This window comes from Anguilla rostrata, chromosome 13 (genome assembly GCF_018555375.3).
Source record: "Anguilla rostrata isolate EN2019 chromosome 13, ASM1855537v3, whole genome shotgun sequence".
Taxonomy (NCBI): Eukaryota; Metazoa; Chordata; class Actinopteri; order Anguilliformes; family Anguillidae; genus Anguilla; species Anguilla rostrata.
In genome coordinates, this window is record NC_057945.1 from 39,649,809 (window position 1) to 39,675,872 (window position 26,064).

The 26,064-nt window shown below is 45.9% G+C and overlaps 1 protein-coding gene across 1 annotated transcript; it reads left to right on the top strand.

Annotated features, from left to right (window-relative positions):
• The first annotated feature begins 1,032 nt into the window (after nucleotides 1-1,032).
• On the top strand, nucleotides 1,033-26,064 carry ppm1j (protein phosphatase, Mg2+/Mn2+ dependent, 1J). The gene is made up of 10 exons (XM_064305180.1): nucleotides 1,033-1,689; nucleotides 14,332-14,449; nucleotides 17,190-17,516; nucleotides 18,037-18,149; nucleotides 20,717-20,801; nucleotides 21,452-21,570; nucleotides 21,772-21,835; nucleotides 22,693-22,800; nucleotides 23,107-23,258; nucleotides 23,946-26,064. The coding sequence occupies exons 1-10, from the start codon at nucleotides 1,436-1,438 to the stop codon at nucleotides 24,091-24,093; spliced, it is 1,488 nt and encodes a 495-aa protein (XP_064161250.1). The 5' UTR covers nucleotides 1,033-1,435; the 3' UTR covers nucleotides 24,094-26,064.

Here is a 26,064-nt window from a genome sequence, read left to right on the forward strand (position 1 = left end):
TTCAAGTGCATTTCAAATTTTAGATATTTGGCAGTGGACAGTAAAGTACCCTAAAAACTGAAATACCCAACTTCATTCCCAGCTTTGGAAAATTACATCAAATGTAACTAAACCACTCACCTGAATACCTGTTTAAAACGTTCCATGGTCTTTGTTCTAATCAAAATTCAATAAATAAAAAGCAATAAATAAGTGAATATCTAAGAATCATAGCATATTCATATGTGATTTTTCCATCAGTAGTTATTATAGAGACAAATGTCCTCCTGCAGAATTTAGGTTATTTTCTGTGTTCAATGGTGCATGCCCCAGTGCCCCAGATGGGAATAAAACCCACTAAATTTTTGTTTAGTTTTAGTTTTAACCCCAGTTTTCTACCCATTATACTACACTACCACCGTTATGCTCCCATGTAGAAGAATATAATGAAATTGTTCAGCAGTACGGCATGCATATTATTATTTACTCGTTGATAAATATTACATTGCAGTTCTTAAAACATGACACTAGAGGGCAGGGTTCAACTTTAAATCAAAGATTCAACCTCTGAGTCATCTGCAACCTCGCGTTCGCTTTTTACTCTCCGTTCATTTTATTAATAACGATTAATAAAAAGGGCCGCTGTGTTGACTAATATTTTTGCTTATTTTTCATTTTAAATGATATCAGCACCAAGCACCATGTGACTTCCTTATGACCATAAGTAAGAAATGATGCTGTGTAATGTTTCATAGAGTTATTACTGGCATTCTGCAAATATAAAAAGCAATAATGAGTGGTTCGTAACTCTATCACTGTACCAAGGTATAACTCATAGGCCGACTGACGTCATGTTAATTCCCTTTTGTCAGGGCTGTTCCTTTATTCCTAAATATACTAATCAACCGTCAATTTACATTCGAATCGATATCATCATGAAGTTTTATTCATGAGTAATATTAACTGTGTCTGTGCGCGCGTGTGCGCGCGCGCACGCGCACGTGTGCTTTGGGTGTGTGTGCGTGCATCTTTTTTTTCCTAATCTTTTTTTTTCAAATACGGTCATAAGTGTTTAAGGCTTCGAATAGGTCTGTAAATTTGTTTAGTCGTCATATTTATTATTTTAAATGTAGAGCCTGATTTACCCGGAGAAGAAACATGACAATGTATAAAAACTGTTATTACATAGGCTGACGATAGAGCATCGACGCACATTTTATCATCGACACTACGGTTGGGGAGGGAAAACGCCTTCGCGAAAGGCAGTCGGACGACACATCCGTACAGTGGTGGGAAAGATTTTTTTAGAGGAAAGCGTTGTCTGTCAAACGTCACATGGGGTCAGGAGCGATCGCTTCCTGCATTGCTTTTTGTCTGCTGTAGTTTATTTAGTTCACGCCGAAGTATTCATATATGAATATCGCAGGCAGCGTCCGAATCGCGCGATTGTAGCAGAATGATAAGCAAGGTAAAAAACGCTATGTCCACTCTGGTCGGCGGCATGATACCGCACGGCCATCACCAGCACGGGTCAGGCGGCAACGCACAGAACTGCGGTCCGGATGGTCTCCCACCACGGTTCGCGTACACCCGACCCGAGTTCTTGGACCTTACCCCGGAGCTACTGCAGTACTCCACGGAACACGCATCGCGGCCGGTGCTCACGTTGAAACGGGACAGCAGGCTGCCCTGGCGGACGGGATACGCAGAGTGAGTTGCGGTGCAAACACAAAATCTACCAACATAGAAATTTACAGGATTTCTCAAGTCTCTGCTGTTTTTGCATCATAGTAGCGTCTGTTGCATTCATTATCCTTGAATGGCACCAGTGGATTGTCGTTTGGTCAGCGCCTTCGTTCTGTAATACGGATGCACTGCGACGCAGTAAAGCTGAGGTCGAGCGTCTCCATCGCTGAGGGTCTCATTAGCCTACTGCTTGTGCCGTGGACATAAACGTCCGTGTTTTATGTCATTAAAGCGTATACTAGGAAACGAGCTTACAGAAACCGGGCAGCTGTGTATACCGCACTCGTATACGTCGCTTTGTGTTTGAAAGTTTAACGCAGAATCATGAATGATGCAGGTATCTATCGTGGGGCTGCATTAATCTGGAGTCCTTGAATGTATATACCCCCGGTGCTAGGACGATGACGTCCGTGTTCACAGATCAAACGCAAAGACAGCCATGCCGCTCGCTAATTGAGTCCGAACACGCTGTATGTATCACTGTAGTTTTAACTGCAGCACAAAATAAACGAGGATGGCTATTCAGTCTGAAGTGTCGTTCATGTATCACCTGTACTGGTCTTGCCAATGTCCACTATCACTATGAATAAACAGTTGCACACCGTAACTTCAGTATTATTATATTTTGCACCAGTTGATGATAGGCTAGGCCTATATAGCCTACTGAACAGCATATCATTTTGCGTGACAATGACACTATACAATGAAAGCTCCGCTTCAACATATACGAATTGTGGATTTGCGTCTATTCATTAAAATTGTAACATAATCGACATATTTATTTAATACGTCACTTTGTATTTTGTTATTTGTGCTGGGATAGAGCCTATGGAACCTCGTCACATTAGGCTCTATAATAACGAAACATCCTGTTATATCATTTTGTCCACGTGAAACCCGCTCATCAGTCTATGTGTATGTGTAAAGTTTCTTTCAATCCAATATATGTATGCTGTGAAATCCAGAATAGAAACTGCTGTAGCTTCAACGTGGAGACTGACAGCGTTTACAAGTGGTTCAAGTTCCTTTAAAGCAGTTTATTATTAAATATTACAGTCCTTGAATAATTTAGGAGATGGGAATTTCTGGTTGGAGAGCTTCACGGGAAACTCCCAGGGGTAAAATGGGAGGGTTGGACACACCGAAGCACGCCCTCACGTGTTGATTGACGCAGCGGTAGAGTCCGTGTTCTTTGGGGCGCGTGGCTGTCCAGTTAAATGGATAAAAAATCGGCCTCACTGTATTACATCCCTGGTGTGTAAGTGTGTGGTATCACCTGCTATCTCTGTAACCTAGCTGATGTCACACCCTTCATGAAAACCCATATAATTTTTTTTTTTTTATGTATTGCAATATAAACTAATGGAGTCGTCGTTTTCTTATTTGCTGACGCTGCGCGAGGAGTTAGATTTCCCAGTTCTGGCGCGGGGGCCTACAGTCTGTGAATTGTCACTTAGGGTTTCAGTAGGGGCGTGAGCACTTGAGGTCAGGTCAGCTGCTCGGATAAAACTGCGGGTTTGCAACGGTGTTGTGAAATCGCCTCCTTTAGCTTTCATCAGCACGCATGAGCCACGGGCGGTTCAAACCGCCGGGCCGCGCGCAGGTGATTTGCTCGCGGCTAGTTTCAGATGGTCAGCTGGTGCGCGAACTACGAATTGTAAAGTGGTTGCGCTCATGGCGCAGGAGCCTTGATGCGGGTTGAGGTTTACTTGGATGGAATTTATTTGCATTAGAAGACACTACAGTCACCTGGCAGTCCACAGCAACATACGGAAGTGTTAAATTGGTGTCTCAGGATTACAAAAGGGCACTATCACCAAGAAGTTACAGAGGCCCATTTATAATCAATGAGTATCTTAACCTGTATTTTTTAACCTGACCAACCAACAGTTTGCACTGTGGGCGACAAAAGTAAATACTACTACACAGCTATACATATAACATATAATTGTCCCAAAGGGAAATCCAAAGGAAGAAAATATGTCTACCAGGGGTCAGTGAAGCCACTTTGCATTCTGAAGAGATGTGTCTTCATTCTGTGTTGGATGGTGGGCAGGGTTTCTGACTGTAATGGGAAGTTCACTCCACCAGCGAGGGGACCAGAACTGACAGGAGACCTGACCTGGAAGTGCAGGCACATATAGGGGGCATTTTAATTGTTCTACAATTAAATGTGCGATTTGCACCTTGAGTCTGGCGCAGTGCACAAGGTGTAGAGCACTGTCTGTAATGTGAGTGGAACTGCATGTGCAGATGAGCACCCCATACACTGGTGAATCACTTCTGTCCTGCACGGAATCCCACAAATTCTAACACTCCACACACCTAGGCACCGGGAGAGCAATCTGAAAGTAGTATGTAGAGTGGGGGCAATTCTCACCAGTTCTGATATCTGGTAATTAGTGCTGGGATAGTTCTGATAGCTGGTAATTAGTGCTGGGATAGTTCCAATATCTGGTGATTAGTGCTTGAATAGTTCTGCATGGTGAGTTTCTAGTATCAGGTGATTAGTGCTGGGATAGTTCTGATATCTGGAGATTCGAGCTGTGATAGTTCAGTGTGGTGATTTTCTAAAACCTTGTGATTAGTGCTTGAATAGATCTGCATGGTGAGTTTCTAATATCAGGTGATTAGTGCTGGGATAGTTCTGATATCTGGAGATTCGAGCTGTGATAGTTCAGTGTGGTGATTTTCTAAAACCTTGTGATTAGTGCTGGGATAGGTCTGCATGGTGAGTTTCTAATATATGGTGATTAGTGCTGGGATAGTTCAGCAGTGGTGGGTCTCTGATTGCCTGCGACTGGTACTTATTAATCTGCTGGAATGGCTTAAAATGTCGGTTGGCTGCAGCGCATAGCTCCTGACATTTTTGGGGAAAGCAGACAGGCAATAGGTCAAGCAAACCGGAGCTGGTACTTTGAAGTAACAAGGTCAGAACAGCTTGTGCCGTTTTTAACGTGCGGAGGGTCGTACGTGTCATTTAGAGAGCGGAGAGCTGCAGTGAATCTCTGAGACGCTGCTCATCTTTAATGAGAAAAGAAGTGATCCATGAAAGATGTTGTACCAGCCACCGCTAGGCCTGCATGTCCTAGTATATTTTTTATCGTAAGTGTCTTGTGAAATGACCTTTTTTTTTTTTTTTTTTAAATCAATGAAACTGTATGAATGACCCTCCCCAGAGCACAAGGTGGCAGGAACTCTCTTTCACCTCCATTTCCACACAGGCAATATAATCCCAGAACATCGTGTTGAGGATACACTGTGAAGGTTCCACAGGTTTTCAAGAGCACTGAAAAAATTCAGGGTGGCCCTACTTTAAAGTAACGAGTAACCTGGCTGCCTTAAAAATGTTGAGTTTGGAGAACAACAGATTTTCAGTTCTTCATACTCCTTCATACAGTTCATACAGAAGAAGGATGAAGAACTGAAGATTCGCTGTTCACCTAACTCCAGTCAGGTTACTTTTAAAAAAATTTTTTATTTTAAGTAAACCGACCTTGAATTTTTTACAGTGAGACTGTGATTGGCCCGTCCTTGATGCACCCTGTAAGCATGCTGTAAGTCACCATGGGTTTAGGACAGGTGCTCGGACAGTTTTTTTGTTAATCAAATGTCCAAGGTCAAATCGCAAGCCTTGTCAGCCAGGAAGCTGCTCTCTCGTGAAAGGGAGCAGGTGATCCAAACTGTCTAAAAGCATATTATTTTCCATGAAGGCCGTCTTCTGAAACGGTCCAATGAATGTCAGCCGACGAGCAACAGCATAAGTGGAACAAAGAGAAGTTCTTATTCCTTTCATAAGCGCCTCCATCTGAAGCCTGCTGTGTGGATATTGGAACTGACAATATTTTGTTCAGCAGAAATTATGCTCAGATGGTGGTGGAGGCCGTGGAATGTGTCAGGGCTGACGTAAAACACTCTCTGATTAAATGCCGGCCTGTGACTGCTGAATCAGGGCTTCTTCTCCAATCTGGCGCTCTAGATGTTGAAGGAAGGGCAGTGTAACCTGGACTTTGACTGACACGGTCAGGCACCTGTATCCCGGAATTAGAAAAACAGTCAGGGACTTTGAACCCGGGCCTGTATTTGTAGCTCTACCTTGCATATCCTGCATCACCAGGGACTGTAACTTTGCCCGAGTTTAACATAACCAGGGACATTTAACCTGACCTTGGAGAAATATAATCAGGGACATTTAACCTGACCTTGGGGAAATATAACCAGGGACATTTAACCTGACCTTGGAGAAACATAACCAGGGACATTTAACCTGACCTCGGAGAAACATAACCAGGGACATTTAACCTGACCTTGGAGAAATATAACCAGGGACATTTAACCTGACCTTGGAGAAACATAACCAGGGACATTTAACCTGACCTTGGAGAAACATAACCAGGGACATTTAACCTGACCTTGGAGAAACATAACCAGGGACATTTAACCTGACCTTGGAGAAATACAACCAGGGACATTTAATGTGGTGTTTGAGAACTAGCATAGACATGAAGCAATGTTCTTGCAGGACCAGAGACAAAATTATTTAATCACCAAACACCTATTATCTGTTACACTGAGAAAGGTTAAAATGATCATTTCAGCTGTTAAAATGGCACATCCTGTTGGAATAATTTCACAGTTAAAATATTCTAAAAAATAATTGTGCAGAAAATAGATATGACTCAGAGATGGTAGGTGCCTCTTTGGTGCTGCTCAGTAGTGCCTCTCAGAGATTACGATGTTCCGTTGTTGTAAAAGAAGTTTGAAAAAACAGTCACATCTATGTGGTATTAATGGATTGAATAAAGTAAATAATTACAGGTATAGGTGAGTCTCTGATGGAGGTACAGAGCATCTGTGAGATTAAGCTCAGTACAGTATCAGTGGTTTTGCAACCCTTATTTCCTTATGCATGTTATTTTACATCCAGCTGAGATCCAGCAGAGAATAAGTTCAAGTATTTACTTCTTTTGTTTGCATTGTACAACTGTCCTGGATGACAAAAACATGTTGTGGTGGTAATATTTTTATTTTTCAGTATAGTAGAATATACAGTTCCTGAGAGACTTGTGTCCCCTACAGGAAATGAAAATAAATTGCCGGGTTTTGGGAGTATATTTGGATTATATTTGTGAATTATGTTGTTCCCAACAAATCCTGGTCTGGCGCTCTCTCAGTACATGTTTTATCACTTGAAATGGTGACTGGTGCAGACAGGTACTGTCACTTATTTTTGGAACATTCAAACAGTACATTGAATAATTCATGGATGATGCTGTGCGTATATCAAACTGAAAGTGTTGTCCAAAGCGGTACATTTCCATTAGTACGGACCATTTAAGGGTAATTTAGCTTTTCGAATTTGAGTTTTGGCTTCTTTCACCTGGCATGCAGGCTTCTTTTAACTGGCAGGACTGGAAAACAGAATTGTAAATTTGCTGAAACGTCTGGCACTGAGAAACGAACATCGTAGTTTAGCGGCTAACGTCCTCGGGCTTCGCCCAAATGCGCGTAACTCACAGCCCCGGCCCTGGTGGTTCCAGGCTGGCCTTTTAAGACCTTGCAGTTTGCGGCCTGACAGGCAGCATAGGCTGCCCGCTGCCTCCGGGGGTAATTAAATTTGTGTGGCGGGGGCAGTTTCTGCTGCCTGGCTGATCCTGTGAAAACGAGTGGAGCTTTGCGGCCCTGCCTGTGCTGACCGTTTGTCTCCCTCCCCAGGGGGAGGGGAGGGGCGGCGGGGCACAGGGGAGGGGGTGGAGGAGGGGGGCGTGTTTCGAGGCTGCGTTCTGAGAGGCGAAGCGTGTAGGGCGAAAGCTCAGTGAGAAAATCGATAGCTGAAGTCATCGTTGGGTCCAACCATTATTACAAGCCTCCTGAGCGTTGGGGGGGGGGGAAGTTGGTAAAAGTGCTGAGTCATGCAGTGAGGCGTGAAGGGTGACTGAGGAGATTGGTGCTTTTGGGGGGGGGGGGTGGGGGGGGGGGGACGACGCCAAGGGTCAGCAGGGACACTTAAACATATGAGAGTCCATTTCCTCAGCTTTTCAAACTGATGCCTTCATCAAGGGCAGGATGGGGGGTTGACTGTGGTCAACGTTGATATGCTCCAGCTAAAAACTATTGATTGTAAAAAGAAAAAAGTCCTCCCTGTATTGAGGGGGGTCATAACGTTTCAGACGACTGGGGCGACCATATTGCACGGTCTGTAGAGCAGCTGACTTTTCACCCGTCTACAAATCCCCCCTGTGCTGCTGGGGGGGGGCTCAATTTTATAAATTGAGTTCAATTTTCAGGGTACTTTCTGTACTGTGATCCCATCCTCGGCTTCCTCCCCCCGCCTGAATAAAATGTGAAAAAATACTGGATGTACTGGCAGTTGGCCTATTCAAAAATAAAAATAAAAACACTTCAGAAAGAAAGGCGTGTAACAGAGCCTTTCACACCACAGATGAGTCACTCCCGTTCGGCAGAGCAGAGATCAAACTCAGGTTAGCTGCGGTATATGTGCCCTAAACGCGAAGCAGGTGGAGCGGTATTTTTGACTAATGTATTCATCGCTGTTTGAGTTCCCTGCAAGGTGAAGAACGTGTGACTGCAAAGATATCTGGAAGTCTTTTTTTTTTTTCAGGTATTGATCGGATGGTGCTCAAAGCAGATGGAGAGCACTGTGAGGTTGTGGAGCTAGGAAATGTATTATTCTTAGTTATTCGTCTTGTGCGTGATCTAAGATGGACGCCAAGCGTGGCTCGCCTCCTGATCTGGCCCGTTGGACTTGGTTCCTGATTTCCCCGGTGTCTGTCTGCTCGCTGATATTACATCAATATTTCAGCAGCAGATAGTCTTAAAGGTTCCTCTTTTCTTTTTTTTTCTTTTTTTTGTTCTCGACTTATAATTGCAAGTGACTCCCACACAAGGAGCACACTGCAGGTGGAACGCGCGTATTCTTGCGAAACGCTATCCGCTAAGCCACAGGCTAACTACAGAAGAGCTACACACTTTGCTCAGGACAACCAGTAGCCTGTGTGCGTCTGGTACATCCTGGGCATTGCATTACATTACAGGCACTTAGCAGGCACTCTTATCCAGAGCGGATTACATTACGGGAGAAACATACGTGTGTTCGACTGATTAACGTGATCAATGTGGCTAACAGCATTGCCAGACCAGAGAGTGAAGCGCTTTCTCCTCGTCCAGTGATCCTTGTTGACTGTTGTTGTTGATGCTCTGTGTGTGTGTGTGTGCGTGCGTACGCGTGTGCGTCTTTATACTGTAGACATTTTTAAATGTAGAGATCAAGATTTGTATATTTGTTTTATATTTAGTTCTTTCAACAGGCCAGTCTTGGACCCCATTGAAAATGAGCCAGCCATTGCTGGCTTAATGGGTAATCCTTGCACTCAGTACTCTACAAATTGTTTCTCATTTTAGCATCTCACTTTTTACAATAGCCCTCTTTGTACTGTTTTAAGTAGGTGTATTTGTTCTATTTTGTAATTTTTATATGATGAGTGCAAATAAATAAATCAGAATCAAAATCAGTCTCTCCACATCGCTAGCGAAAGTTAGCTGTGCCGACCAATAACCAAATTCAAATTCTACATCCAAGAATAAAAATACTAAATACACACGGAGAGAGAGATTACTCTGGATTGTGCCAGTCTCTGGCCTTTGGGCCCAGTTGTTTCGGGGTGCTGGCTTGCCATTTGTTGGGAGCCTGCGTTTCTGGACCCTTTGGGTTGCTGTACTTCAACATTGGCCTCCTCGTAAGAAACGTTAGGCAGACTTTTGGCTAAGTGGGTCATGTTTACTCCTTCCTCCTGGAGCCCTTCGTTTTGTTCAACTGCAAAAACGGTGTCTGTGGCTTTTTTTTTTTTTTTTTTTTTGAAAAGGCCGTTGTTTTCCACTTCAGTTGTTTTGCAGGACCCTGTGGTGGGGGCTGCGCCTGCGGTCGCTTTGTTCCGTCCTGTACCAGAGATAGTTTGGTTGCGTGAGCGCGCCCTCTTCTCGCCAAGAGCGCTGTCGGGTTTCCTCTTTGTTTTCGCTGTTTGCGCAGCTGCTGGCCTGCTGCAGTTTGGAAGAGTCGGGCTTTTTGAGCTTTTCGAGAGTGAAGCATCTGACGGGGCGAGCAGGACGTGAATCAGTGCCACCTGGGCACGGTCCAGGCCCTGGCACCGGGGTTCCAGGGTTACCCGGCTTTGCTGTGCCACCTGGCGTCGAGGCCCTGGGCAGTTCTCTGTTGTGTCTTTCTCTTTATTATTTCTCTTCATTAGTTCCAGTGCGAGTGCTGTGCACAACTGAAACAAGTCCAGGCATGGGTAATGACAGCCATTTTGTTTTTTTTGCAAAGGCCGTTACAGTTTTTTCTTGTAATAGTTTATGGAGAAAAAAAAAATAGATCAGTATTTCAACACAACTGATTTTTTTTTCAATCCAGGGATTTTTCTGCTTTGTGTACTAACACAAAATGGCTGCCCTTCCCCTCAAGCAGGAATGACAGCATTTTTTTTTTTAAACCGTTGGAAGCCAGTCTGCATAAACATGTAAAAATAGCAAGGCTGGCACATTCCGAAACGTGCAACACAATCATTTTAAACACGTAAAACTGAGATCTTGTCTGTGACTGAGCTTGTTTACTTTGATGCTGGTGGCATTGGGTATGGAGCTTCGGCTTTCAAAGACTGCAGTTCTCCTGGTTTATACTGTCTGACGGGTTTAACTGCTCCGTAGAGTGGTGGAACCAGCCCATCCCCTGTGCTTGTCACCATGGAATTAGTTTTCACATTCATGAGTAAAAAAAAAGTATGCAGAACACTTTGCAATGTATACATTACAAAATGGCAACAGAACAAAAAAAAGATATCACAGCCAGTCATACCTTCCCACTTGTGATAACTGCTCTGTGTTAAAACCAGATGTCATATCAGTGACCGCTGGATTTGAGGCTCCTGATTGGTCAGGAGTCGCCACACCCTCTGTGCTTGAGCACTGATACCAGCACTGATACCATTCAGCAAAGCAGAGGCTCATTTGCTGTCCTCTTCCTTGGTCTCAGTCAGTGATATCAGTCTTCCATTGCAATCTGCCCCTCTATAGTTTAACACAGGCTTTGGCTTTGGGCATATTGAGCATTGAGTCTTAGTCCACATTCAGTGCAATGAGCACCGGATTCTGGACCTGTTGATTATGAATTTGAGACCCAGGTGCTCTTGTATCTACAAATAAGCGCTGTCATGTTCCTGCGTATGTTCCTGCTCGTTACCTCAGTATGTATTGGGCATGATGTGTAGCCTGTCTGCTGTGAAACTTGATGTTCGCGACAGAAGAAGGAAGGAGGATTGCAGTTATTTCAAAGTGACTAAATGCCGGTAGTTTGAGACTTTCATCTCAGCAATGTAAGGGAGTGTCTCTGAAGAGTGAACCCGGAATAGATTTGCTGTCACAGCGAGATACCATTAAGGCTTTCCAGGCACACTGTAGAGAGTCTGCCTTCAGTGAATGTGTGCAGTTTAAAGACAGACCCTGGCAGGAAACCTCGAGGTGCATCTGAAATAGGAAGTGACATCACAGTGACTGTTTTTGGGCGCTGGTGCGTGTGGCGATTAGGCCGTTACAGTGTGAATTCTTGCCGCGACGCGTCTGTGCTTTCTGATAACACCAGCAAACGCTCAAACATGAGATTTCACAATAATGCGCACACACATTCTCACACACACACACACACAAGCGCGCACATGCACACAGACACACAGGCACACACACGTAAACACACAAGCACGCACATGCACATGTACACACACACACACACACACACACTAGCACAAACACACCCATGCACACTCAGGCACACAAGCACAGACACACACACACCCACACAAGCACGCACATGCACACACACACAGGCACACACACATTCACACACACACACACACACACACTAGCACAAACACACCCATGCACACTCAGGCACACAAGCACAGACACCACACATTCACACAAACATGCACATACACACACACACATACATACACACAAGCACACACACCACACATGCACATACACACACGCTCCCTTGGGTCATTGGCACAGGAATGATACGCTTTCTGCTTCTCCTGAAGATCCAGATTTACCCATAATGCTTCCCTGCAGTTTTTTCAAACAGTCTGATCATCAGTTTTCAGTTAGAGGTAGGCTTGAAAAAAAAAAAGAGGAGGCCAAACAGTTAAAGTGTTGTTCATAGTCTGGATTTCAGATCGTTTGTTATTTTTGGTTATGTTAATGTCATTTTCCCATAAGGTGCACTGTAATGGTTCCAGAATAATTCAGCCGTGTCCATCTTCCTGTTGTTCGATGAGCCTCTCGACTCTGCTAAAGAGGAAGTGGAGACCTTAATGCTTCCTCTTTTGAAACCCCCTCGCACAGGCTGACAGGCGCTCTCAGACAATCGTATTCCTGTTAAATGTAAGATTTCTTTCGGTCACATGCCATCGCGGGCCCTCCACCGTTGCCCCGAGAAACAGGTGCGTCACGACACGTCGCCGCTGTTTCGCTTTCTCAGTTTCCTGTTGTGTGTGAAAACACTCGAGCTCAAACAGGGGCTCATTGTAGCCGTCGGCTTGCATTCAGTGTTGTCCAACTCCAAGGCCCAACTTCATTGAATAGGACCTGTTCGAATGATGAACATTCCGTTGGTTGTGATAGGTTAGTTTTACTCTCGCATAATCAACAGCGGTATACAGAGTCAAAGAAAGGCATACGGTTCTGCTTTGCATGAATATTTGGAGTTCCGTGTGTGTATCTTTGTCTAAAGTAATTCAAAGTCAAAATGTTTTATTTATCAAGCGCACAGTGTAACACAGGGTCGTTCTGAATAATGAAATTCTTCGGTCATGGCAAGCAGCATCTATGAAGTAGGTAATTAAAGGGAAATGCACGCTGTAATTTTGTAGTTTATAACAATAAAGAAAGAATGACAGATATTACTCTATTTTCAAACGCGGTGAAAACGCAGAGACAGTGTGGCTGGCCTGTGCCAGGACTGCCCTGTGATTTTCCACCTTGGGGATTTGAGACTCACTCCCAAATCACATTGCGCTGTTTTTCTGTGGTTTGTGGCGTGTAGTCAGAGTACAGCCGGTCGACTTGGTGCGTACATATTTTGGGGAAGTTTAGAGGTGGTCACTTGGGTAAATATCACTGTAAGAAATATAATAAAAGGCATCCAGTAACCAATAATATAAATTACCAAAAGGAGGTTATTTAGCAAAATAAGGAAGATACATTTTTTAATGTGTGTATTTTAAAAGTGCATAAATACAAACATTGATGCTCAGCAGCGTTGCAGCCATTTTGATGTGCTGTAGGCACCTTGCCGTTCTCACATCTCACATTGAAGTTGGCATTCGTGTCGGTTCATGCCACAGCAGGCGAGGCCCCATAACATTGCCCACAACAATAGCAGTAAGACTGGAACGTTGATCATCAGGTGCTTGTGGGACATGTTTTTGGCCGTTGCAGACGGATACTTTTAATTCCTCCGTTAATTCCGGCAGCCCTAATGCAGCTCCGCCCTCCGTTCTGCTAACAGATTGATCTTCTCAGAAACGAGATGGGATTTTTTTCTTCTTCACGTGTACGAATCCGGATTTGGGGCACACCACGGTCTTTTGTCCAATTGCTGCGGCAGTTATCGCCACCTACTGGTCAGGCGAAGTAGGTGGTTCGAAGTCTGGCGTGCTGTTGTTTCGTTGGTGGAGCTGCGCTCGGTCAGTGAGAGAGAAGTGCTGCTTTCGGTCGGTCTTGACACCCGATTCTGCTAATCAGGGTGTTTATTGAAGACCGTGATTTAGTTCATTAGTTGAATCAGGTGTCGTAGTGCTGGGCTAAAACAAAAACCTGCACTCACACTGGACCATTTTCAGATAGGATTTCTCCACCACACTCTGATATAGAGTGCTTCTGCACCCTGACTAATGAAATGTAGCTCTGTCACAAAGCCTCATCTTGCATAACTTCCCAGTCAGTTTTGTCAGGTTTGGGTGGCAGTGTAGCGTATGGGTTAGGGAGTTAAGCTTGCGACACTGCGAGGGTAATGTTTTTTTTATTTTTTATTACAAGGGTAATGATTTAAAGAGCCAAGATGGCGGCCACAGTCTGTTATTAGTGGGGAAATAAGCCCGAAATAGGCAGAGATGCAGCTCTTGTGATGCGTGGAAACTCCCGCCCCCCCTCCCCCCCCCCATTCTCCTCTCCTCGACAGTAAAGGCAAGAGTTAGAATAACTTCTCCCGTATGTCTCAGCTGCTGTAGTGATCCTCCCTCCGTACGCGATCCCTCCGTACGTCTTTCCCCCCGCAGGGCTTTGTTTCCTAAGCGCGTGTGTTAACTCCCAGCTCCCTGGCTCCTCTGCTGCTGCTTCACGTCGTCACGCCATTCCGTGCCCTGTGCTCCTCGGCAGAGGCCATTACCGCCTGCGGTAATGTCTCTTTCGCTGCCGAAGGCGCTCACAGGCGTCAGCGGAGCTCCCCGAGGAAATTCACACTCCGGGTGGCGCTTTAAAAAAAAGCCTAATTGTTTTGTTTTTTTTTGGTTTTTTTTTTTTTGGGCTGTTCCGCAGGGTCATCAACGCGGGGAAGAGCATGCTGAACGAGGACCAGGCCAGCTGCGAGCTGCTGTTCGTCAAGAAGCCCAGCGGCAAACAGCGCAACTCCACCCTGCTGGACGACACCGCCGGGGTGAGAGTGGGGGGACGGCGCTGCCCCAAAAAAAAACGCCCGCTTCTCCCCCCCGGGGGGCCCCATCGGCCGGGCCGAGCTAGCGCTTCCGTTAGCGAGAGCTCCTTCACAAACCCTCAGCAGCAGCGCCAGCTCATAAGTAACACACTGTAGGCCCGTGTTTGGGATTGCAGCGATCTTTCACCAGCCAGTGTTCGGCTGTAGCAGAGCAGAGAGCTTCGAGGTAGCATTGCAGGGATGCAACTACCCTTGAGGACACAGAGGTCACGTCCTCTGTATTTTTTTTCCACGTCTATTTCCAAAGCCTGACATTTAATGTCATTCTTTAGTGAGAGCGTCAGTTGCAATTCATTTAGGAAGGGAATGAATGGTGTTTAATATTTTCTGAAGTTTAAGCTTAATCTAGAGGCCTATGTACAGCATTTTCACCCTAAAATTCATCCTCAATTAAATGACTAAATTAAAGGGAAAAAATAGCATACCCCGACCTAATACCCCATCCCCACCCCACGTTACCTCACCCCCAACCCACCCCACCCGAGCCAGGTATATTTTTAGGCCCTGGTTACAGTCCAGTATTTTCTGGTTTAGTTAGCGTGTGATTTTGAGTGAGCAGCCTGTCATTTATGTGAAACATGTTGGTTTCTAACGTGCAGTCCAGGGTGAAAGTACCTCACCGTAACGCTCTCAGAACCAATCAGAGTCCATCCTGGAAAGAGTTAATTAAACGTTGAAGTTGCATAGGAGCTAGGCTTGGGTGTGTCAGGGTTTCACACAGCACTGCTCATATTTGTGTGGAATCGTTCCTGAGCAGATTATCGCAGCAGATTATCATCTTTGTGTCGGTAATCATCTGTCAGATGCGTTGCTATCAGCTTGAGCGGGACGGGGAACTCTGGAGGGAAGGGGAGGGTCTTTCTAAATATAGAGCAGAACATGTCCTGATCCCTGATTTTATTTATGAAGCAGGGCACTGCACTATGAAAAATATTCCCGACATGTCTGCAGTGTATCATACCTTAGCCAATAGGATAAGTGTATGATGGCCATTTGGACAAATCTCATTGGTAGTGAAGGCCACTGGAGTACTGTAGTTTCCGTTAACTGTACCATTGAAGTCCAGGGTACCGCACTGGCCAAGGGAATAACTGCCATGGTATAATACCTGAAATACTGACGGTCGCTGTGGATCAGGGAGTTTGTAAAATAGTGTCCTTTTGTAAAAAAAAAAAAAAAAAAAAAATGTGCTGCTCTGTTTTTAGAAACGGCTTTGGGGGTTGCCCTTAGCAACTCGTGCTCACCGCCGTGCGATGTTATCAGCTATACCAGCGAAACCTGTAATCCCCGCTGTATTTACGCAACGCAGTGCTGCTGACCCATCCCTCCCCCCCTCCCTCCCTTCCACTCCCCCCGCCCCCCCCCCCAAATCAATTACATCATCCATTAAGGCACCACCCGGCTCTCAGCCCAGTGTCAGGCAGACAGATGCTCTTCTACCGTACGAGCTTGACGCTCGCCTCTTGACCGTGTCCCCCCCCCCCCCGACCCACCCCACCCCCCCAGCCAGCAGCACAGCTGTGGCCCTGTGTGCTCGTCTGGAAGCCCGCAAATTTTGGGCGTGGCGCTGAGCCCTCCGGCGGAACCCTGGCGGTAATGGCGGTGCAGAGGCTCCCTCAGCGCGCGCCTCTCCGTGCTGAAGACTCCGGTTTTTCTGCGTCGGCTCTCCTGCCGCCAGCAGGCACGGCTGGGCATCTTACTGATGCGCCCTCTAGTGACTGACAAAGGCACTGCAGGCAGGGAAGAGGATGCGTGTCCCTGCACGCTTTTGTTTGTGTAACAATGAATCCGTCACTGACTCAGTAGATCGCAAGTCATGATAGTCATTCCTTTCTTTTATCATATCCATAACAAAGTTACGCAACTTTTACATCATTTGTTTCAGTTTCTGTTCATTTCAAGTAGTGGTTAAAAAGGAATACTGTTTATTTACTTTCTAGACTGGAGTTAAATGTGCAGGTTCTGTGCCCCTCTGGGACCTGAGTTAAATCTGCAGACACTGCAACCCTCCACAGTTAGGGTTAGAGTTATGGTTAGGGTTAGGGTTAGGGTTAGGGTTAGGGTTATGCTAATGGTTATGGTTAGGCCGGTTAAGGTTAGGGTTATGGTTATGGTTATGATTATGGTTAGGGTTAGGGATAGGGTTAGGGTTATAATTAGGGTTAGGGTTATGGTTACGGTTAGGGTTAGGGTTATGGTTTTGATTATGGTTAGGGTTAGGGTTATGATTAGGGTAATGGTTATGGTTATGGTTAGGGTTAGGGTTAGGGTTAGGGTTATGGTTATGATTAGGGTTAGGGTTATGGTTAGGGTTAGCGTTATGTTTACGGTTAGGGTTAGGATTAGGGTAATGGTTATGGTTATGGTTAGGGTTATGATTAGGGTAATGGTTAGGGTTATGGTTATGATTAGGGTTAGGGTTAGGGTTATGGTTAGGGTTATGGTTATGATTAGGGTTAGGGTTATGATTAGGGTTAGGGTTAGAGTTAGGGTTAGGGTTATGGTTAGGGTTAGGGTTATGGTTAGGGTTATGATTAGGGTAATGGTTATGGTTATGGTTATGGTTAGGGTTATGATTAGGGTTATGGTTAGGGTTATGATTAGGGTTATGGTTGTGATTAGGGTTAGGGTTAGGGTTAGGATTGGGGTTCCGGTTGAGCTCATCGGCGTCTCCGTGTTCCAGGACGGCACGGGCATCCCGCTGCACTTCTGGGGCGTGTTCGACGGGCACGCGGGCTCGGGCGCCGCCATCATGGCGTCCAAGCTGCTGCACCGGCTGATCCGCGACCGGCTGTGTGACATCGCCCACCTGCTGGAGAACCCCGACGCGGCGCCCCCTATCTGCCTCACCAAGAACGGCAGCCCCTTCCAGCTGGAGGTGAAGAAGGGGGCCGCGCTGGAGGAGGACCCCGACTCCCCCGGGGACCCCACCGCCCGCTTTCACATGGAGAAGGTGGTCAGCCTGGAGAGCCTGGTGATGGGCACCATCGAGAACGCCTTCAAGCAGATGGTAATCAGCATTTCAGCCAATCACTGTGTCTGTACCACTCCATAATCCCACCTTAAAACAGATGGTAATCAGCATTTCAGCCAATCACTGTGTCTGTACCACTCCATAATCCCACCTTAAAACAGATGGTAATCAGCATTTCAGCCAATCACTGTGTCTGTAGTGCTTTTAACACATGCCTTCAAACAGATGGTAATCAGCATTTCAGCCAATCAGTGTGTCTGTAGCACTCCTGCTCAGCATTAAATGGTGTGTACGACATTGAAAATATTCATCTTCTCATGGTAAGTCGCTCTGAATAAAAGCGTCTGCCTAATGCCTGTAATGTAATGTAATAGCTTATAAGCACTGATAAATCAAAATATAACCTGGGATTTTGAAGACATGGGTGGAAAACATAGACATCCAATATGCAAACAGACAGCTACCACATTAGTAATTGCTACAAGTCAGAGGGCGAAATGGGAAGACTGACCAATCATCTTTTGACGGCTCACTTCCTGCTTGTGTTGTCGGGCAGGATGACCTGATAGAGAAGGAGAAGGCCTCCTTCAACATCTCGGGCGGCTGCTGTGCTCTGGCTGCCGTGCACTTAATGGGGAAACTCTACGTGGCCAACGCTGGTGACAGCAGGTGAGAGAGAACCTGTCACACCTGTCACACCATTCACACCTATCACACCTTTCACACCTGTCACACCATTCACACCTTTCACACCTATCACACCTTCCACACCTGTCACACCATTCACACCTATCACACCTGTCACACCTTTCACACCTTTCACACCTTTCACACCTATCACACCTGTCACACCTTTCACACCTGTCACACCTGTCACACCTGTCACACCTTTCACCTATTTCACACCTTTCACACCTGTCACACGTGTCACACCTTTCACTTCTTTCACACCTATGACACTATGATAGGATTAAAGGGCAGCAAGGGCCATTTTCTCTTTTTTAAATGCAGCGCTTTAACCTTGTTGTTCTGAAATGGGCTTTAAATAACTCTCAAGTTTTTCAGTGTTACAATGTGTGAAATGGACGTTAGAGAGTCAGGTACTGAGGTAAAGGTAGTCGCTGATGTGTCTGGTATAGATGAAGGAACGGGGTTTGCCCTCCCACTGCAAACAGGCTCAGATGACTTCAGTGTATTAAAGTACCAAAGTGTATATTTTAGGTCTTAATGTTTTATTTGCTTGCGCTACATTAACGTCACCGAGCAGAAGCCGTTACCCAGAGCGAATTACGAAAAGCACAAAATAATTGAGCAATTAGTGAAACGGCCGTGGCGTGGAGTGCGGTGTTATGATTAGAGCGTTGAGCTCGAACGGGGTTCTGAACTGCCGCAGTGAAGGTGCGGCTGTGTAAGTGGATTGTTTGCACATTAAAAAAAAAACCTGTAAAGTGCTCAGAATAAAAGCTTCTGTTAAATGTTGATATATAAAGAAATGAAATCGAGTCCTGTTGTTTGGAGTTAGCAATGCAAATGAATTTTCCTTGGGGTGTTTTTTCTTTTTTTTTCCTTTAACAAAAGACAGGAGCTAAGTGTCGTATTATTAGCCTTGTTGCGAGAATATGTAGCAGAGACGCATAGAGTGTGTCGTGTATTTTAACACTTAGCCTCAGGGAAACGTACCAATTAATCTCTCCAAAAAGCCTCTCTTAGGAAACGGAGGTGGTGTTTCTAGGCGATAGCCCACGCATTGAGCAAATGAGCTCAAATATACAGATGGAGACGACAGAGAGCTGGACAAACTGGAGCACCCATTCATGCCGTCCGGAGATGATGTTTTTAATTCGGACATCCAGAAGGGCCCTCAGGAGTGGGTACAGATTCCCCTCGTAGCCCCTGCCTTGTGGGAGAACCCTTTCCAAACCAAAGCAGCACCTGCCACTTCGGTGTTTTTGACAGTGCAAGTGCATAAGGGGGAGGGAGGTAAAATAATATCAAATTAAAATCAATTCACTTAAATTTTATTTGTATAGCGCTTTTTACAGGGAGCTGTCACAAAGACACTTTACTGAGCCACAGAAAAACAGCAAGATACTGAGCAAAAAATGGAATAAACAAGGCCTGAACCCCCAAATAGCAAGCACATGCAGTAAAAAAAAACTCCCCAGTGGGGAGAGAAACCCTCAAATGGCGGTCGGTCAGAGAGTGCTAAAGAGGGATGTGGGGCAGTTGGGGCAGAAAAGGTTACTTAGCTGTGGCTAATGACCCCTCATTGGGTTTCAGTGGTTTGAAAGTAGACTGAAAATGGTAGGGTGGGAGTGCAGTGTAACCGGTAGGGAACAGGAGCTAAGAGGTTTGAAAGTAGATTTAAATGGTAGGGTGGGCGTGCAGTGTAACCGGTAGGGAACTGGGTTTGATTCCCTCCTGTGGCACTGCCACTGTCCCTTCGCATTGCAGGCCTGAATTGCTTGAGCAAAGATATCCAGCTGTATAAATGGATTGCATGTAAAAATGTAATCAGTGTAAGGGGCTCTGGATTAGGGTGTCTGTTCAATGCCTGATGGTAGTTGTAGTGTGAACATTTTTAGGGAGTTGTCTGGCTTTTTAAGGTCATTGCATTGTACCATAGAAGACTACAGAATCTTTGAAGTTGACTGCAGGTTGGACTGTTGGCTCATTCCAATCCCTTATTTTATCCGTCCTTGTCTCCTCGGTCCTTGACTGAGCCAGACATTGATCGAGGTCCGCCATCTTTAAGGACCTTCCAACCTGTTAAATGGTTGGAATGTCCTTCAAGGAGCTAGGAGGCTCCCGAAGGACGCTTGAGTGAGGAAACATGACTGCATCCTTTGCGGTAATACTTTTCGATCGACCTGTGGATCCACCTCTCCCCATCTGCCACGCCTGTAATTGACGTGGCTTCAAACTGATACTTGACTGAACAAAAATGTTCCATGTGCCTGATGCACGTTTTCTCAGTTCCTCCATCCTCGCTTCCTTTCCTCGTGTCCTCCATTGGGTGGAGCTAAGGAAGCGAGGAAATGATGCAAGGCATTGAAATAAGCGATTGGTGAGAGCCCTGTATGTCCAGAGCTGCAGATAATTTTGATCCTCGCATCACCGCCCTCTGCTGTCCAGCCGCAGTACTGCAGCACCTCCCACAGGCCTGTCGGAGGGATGACATCTCAAGCTGAAGACTGAGATATCTGTCATCACTGTTCCCTCTCCTGTCACCACAGGGCCATCATCATCCGCAACGATGACATCATTCCCATGTCCAACGAGTTCACCCCGGAGACGGAGAGGCGGCGGCTGCAGTATCTTGTGAGGATCAGAGAAGGGGAGGGGAGGGGAGGAGGGAGGGCTGGGGACGGAGAAAGGGAGGGAGGGAAGAGGAGGGCAGGGGAGGGAAGGGGGGAGGGAAGGGAGGGCGGGGGGGCAGGGGGGCAGGGGACGGAGAAAGGGAGGGAGGGAGGGAGGGAGGGAAGGGGAGGGCAGGGGAGGGAGGGGGGGCAGCGGACGGAGGGGAGGGAGGGGAGGAAAGGAGGGGGGGCAGGGGACATTTTTAAAAAGCAACACTCTGGTGTCGAATCAAAGGAGTCACTCTCTCTCTCTGGCGCTGCACCTGTTGGGGCGACAAGCAGCACTAGTTGTGCTTGCTTGTTTTGTCTTTTAAGATGTGTATTGGTTGTGTTGACTACTGTTTGCAAACCAAATTGCCCCTCAGGGACAATAAAGATTATCCAATCCAATTCAATCCAATCCAACCGCAGCTCGTCGTCTGCGTGTAGCGACCTGTTAGCGATGTAGCTTTGCTGGCAGTTTGTAAAGTACTCCATTTGCTGCCTAGACATGAACACAGCAGTAATGGCTCAGGAATTCTGAATGTCAGGATCATATGTGGAGCTTTGGATGGCATGTGTGCTCTGTGAAATTTGCTGAAATGCGTTCCCCTGCTCTGTGTGTCCCACCAGGGCTTCCTTAGGCCGGAGCTTCTGGGTAATGAGTTCACACACATTGAGTTTCCTCGCAGAATCCAACACAAGGAGCTCGGGAAGAAGATGCTCTTCAGAGACCACACCATGGCTGGCTGGTAAAAAACATACCTGTGTGTGTGTGTGTGTGTGTGTGTGTGTGTGTGCTTGCATGTGTGTATGCGTGTCTCTACATGTGTGTGTGTGTGTGTGAGTATGTGCATGTATGTGTGTATGCGGGTCCCTATGTGTGTATGTGTGTGTGTTTCTTTGAAATGTCAAACTAAATAATTTGGTATATTTGCCTCTTGGTGTTACAGGGCTTATAAAACGATTGTAGAAGAAGACCTCAAGTTCCCCTTGATATACGGAGAAGGCAAAAAAGTAATTATATTATATATATGTTTCTTTGCCATGCAACACTTATATATCTTCATTTTTTATTTTTTTATTTATATAATTAGTAGAATATTGCAACTAAAGAACAGAGAATAACAATGCAATTGTTGTGCATTAGAACTGTAAAAATATTAAATATTAAATATTCTGCAGTATATTATCTTGTTATTGCAGTGGGAAGATTGGATGTTGTGGTCTGTGGCTTCATGTCAAAACTGGCATAAAGCTAATTTTAGCCGTACAGAAAAGGAAATATTAGGCAGGTTATATTTGAGGCTTCAGTCATTATATATTTTTTTTGGAAATGTGAATAATGTCACAAAGTGGGTCATTATTTGGGTAATTGAGTAATTAAGGCGAGAAGCTGTGAATCTCAGAATACGCTGCTGTCTGGTTTTGAGAGAGAGAGAAAAGGGAAAGAGCGAGCGAGAGAGAGAGAGGAAGGGAGAGAGAGAGATAGGGATGGATGGAGAGAGAGAGAGAGAGAGAGAGAGAGGGAGTGAGAGGGAGCGACAAGACAAAATGTCTTTGACAGTGATGGACAGTTCCAGTCCCTGGGCTACCTGTCCTATTTGTCCTGCTCAGATTATCTGGCTGGATTGTGTGCTGTCATGTAGGAAGACAGGCCGTGTTGTGGGTCTGAGTGTGAAGCACATCTTATGGTGGCTTTACGACCTGCTGGGTTGGCCTCCCCTGCTCTTTAAGAATGGGGTTTCTGTGAGGCGGAGATAAACCTTTCATGATGGGGTTTTTTCAGGAATTAAACCAAAAAGATGGCATGTACGCCTCCTTAAATGTGTCTGTGCGTGTGTGTGTGTGTGTGTGTGTGTCTGTGTGTGCAGGCTCGGGTGATGGCCACAATCGGAGTGACGCGAGGTCTTGGGGACCACGACCTGAAGGTGTACAACTCCAACATCCACATCAAGCCCTTCCTGTCCTGCTGCCCAGAGGTGAGCCCCCTGCTGGACGTCCGTGTAAACGCACCTGCCACCATTAGCGTGCGCAGGAAAGAACACAGTGTACTCTCATATTGTAGCATTCTGGCTCTTACAACCAACTCTTTTTTTGGTGAAACATCATGAGAATGGTCTTCATGAGCACAGTAGGAATCTAATTAGCAGTGTATAACTGTTCTCGGGTTTGTCTTTGTCCCCTTCTTCTGTGTCTTCAGAGTTTTTATTAAATTTTATTTCTTCCATTTTCCATTCTTTATTTGGCAGCTCTTTACCACTCTCCTGTCCCTCCTCTCTCGACAGGTGAAGGTGTACGACGCTGCGGATTACAAGCACGGCCCCGACGACGTCCTGGTCATGGGGACAGATGGATTATGGGATGTCACCACAGACAGGGAGGTTGCCGACGCGGTGATGGGCTTCCTGGCCGGATGCGAACCCAACGACCCCATGAGGTCAGTGCAAGTTACACAAGAACTTCTTTAACTTATGAACATGAAACCTTGAAGACATATGACTAATATTTAATGCATGCTAGCATGCAAACTTTGTTGAACAAGCATTTATGGAAATTTACTGGTGCTAACTGCTTATTTTTCATGTAAAGTATCAATGTGTCCATCTTTATTATGCCTAATGATGCAAATGAGTTATCAAATTGAATAGGATTGTCTATTATGGTACATTTTAGCATGTGATGATATGGCCTTTAGTTTTCAGATCAGCGTATAGCAGGAGGCTTGTGGATAACGATGAGTTCACCTTTTTAATTTATTGGTAAATAATTTTATTCCGTGCATGAAAGTAATATGGGTCATTATGCACCAAGAGCAGCATTTAAGTGGAATTTATTTAAGTTCATTATTAGGGACATTGAGGCACATTTTGTCACTATCCGCCACTAGATGTCACTGTCGACAAAGTTGTTTCCTGGCCAATGCAAAGGTAATCTGAGGACGCGGCAAGAAACATTTCAGAAAGAACGTAAACATTTTGCCACAGCTAACTTCTAAAAATTATGACAGTAGATTCTGAACCTGGAAATGTGTTGATTTGTTCAGCAAAAAGGGCTAAACTGGCAGAAATGTCCTGACTCAGACTTACTTTTGCACCTGTGTTTCTGCTGTCTCCGCCCCCCACAGGTACACCCTGGCGGCCCAGGACCTGCTCATGAGGTCACGGGGGGTTCTGAAGGAGCGGGGGTGGCGTCTGCCCAACGACCGGCTGGGATCGGGCGATGACATCACCGTATTCGTGATTCCCCTGGCGGGAGCCAAGACGGAGACATGACAAGCCCCGCCCCCCCAGATAAGGGTCTGAGGATCGCTCCGAAACACAAGCCAGGCCCCGCCCCCCTCCCCTGCCTGCCCCGCCCCGCCCCGTCCCGCCGCCTCGCTCCACCCCGCCCCCATGTCCCCATGCCCCAAACCCACACCCCCGCCTGTCACGGGGCGCAGAAGACGCCATTCTCCTACGGACGTCTCCGATGTGAGCGCCGGTCTCGTCATCTCCCAGAGCCCCGCCCCCTCATTGTGACGTTATTCATGTTACAGGCGTTAGACGATGACATCATCGGGCGTTCCTCCATCCGGGCACGTCATTTTTGTGATTCCCACCTACTGCCCACTACGAGAGAACTTGGAGCTCATCAGCGCTTGTGTCAGACTTCCAGCCTATTCCCGCGGAATCCCACACGACGGGTGCCGCCTCTCAGCACTTCCCAGCATGCATTGCAGGTTCCCTTACATTAAAACATGGCGAGAGTAGTGTTCATGGCTGGCGAAACTCCCCTCTTGCATTGTGAGTGCGTGGGAAACAGATTGATCACCAGAGGGTGTAGGGGTCCATTTCCAAGGTTTGAATTGCACGTGTGATCTAAAATGGGGTGACGTTCTTGAAGCAAGGTAGTGGAGCCAGACCCTGGAGATAAACTCCAGTGTGTGAATGGGTCTGATGGTTGAGATTACGTAAGCACTTTGAGTCTCCTTGGACAAGCCCATCTGTTATTTTTAAATGAGTATTTTTTTTTTTCCTTTTATGCATTGGGATGTTACTGCAGAATGTTTCTCTTTCTTGGGAGATTTCGCCGTTTGTTTCTGAAGGACACTTTACCTTTCAGCATGCTGATCAAACTTAAAGCGACTCATTTTGTTTGAGTCCCGGGGGTGCAAGCAGTGAGCTCGATCCTCTGACTCAAATGCACTGAAGGCCTATTCAGTCGCCTCTAAGCACATCTAAATAAAGTCCGATAACACAGATGTCCAAAACGGTATTTACATCAGGCACGTTTGAAAGGTTACATGTAGACTTGACTGTTAACTCGTTAACAGTGATACAGCGACTGAATGCACTGAAGATTAGCCAAATAGTAAAGGACTGAAAAAGAAAGAGCAGCTGTCTATCCGTGGCCTGGCCGATTGCTTCAGAGAGCAAAGAGTTGAAAAGGCCTCGTTCCCATTTAAAAGGCAGATTCTTTTACCCAGACCATGGCAATCATGACTCAAGCCCATTCTGCCAAAGAACTCAGTCAGTCGATAACAGGCACTGCAAAAAAACTATGGCAACGGGACTCTCCGTGCAAAAATGGCAGATCTTAATTACCTATTGGAACTGTTGCGATTGCTACGCTACTGGACGGCGAAATAGTTGACCTACCTCCCCTGTCAGACACTTTTATTTGTGTGCGTTGCAAATTAGTTTTGCGGCAGCTTTGGATATTTCGGTTAGCGTGCTTAACGGCGTGGACGTTCTGGTGTCTGCTGCCATGGCGACGTGCCGCGATCAGTATCGCTGACTCGCCGTCTTCTTCGTTTGCCCAGTTTTACTTTACGACGGACTAAAGTCAAAAACGGAATCAATAGAACGCAAAATGCTGCCTTGCTGAGCTTGTCGTGAGATGACGTCGTTGTGTGACGTCATTGTGTGTGGTAAAGTCTGCATCTGTGATCATTTTATTCCTACAGAGAAGAGACCAGGTGTCCCTTTAAACCATCCTTCTGTTTCTCCCCGTTCCTTCTCCAGACTTTTACCGCATTCATCGCGTTGAGGGAGACTAGCTGTTGCATTGAAAACGAACCTGTTTCACGACTGTATCATTTCTTTGACATTGCCTTGTGTATCTGTACAGTGTAAATTTTTAGCAAAATTATAATTTGATATTTAACTATCAAGCCTGTAGCATAAAAAGTGTGTAGCCAAAAAGTACATTAAAAATGAAACTTTTTGACAAAAAAAAAAATACATTTGCAGTTTTGTCACCTG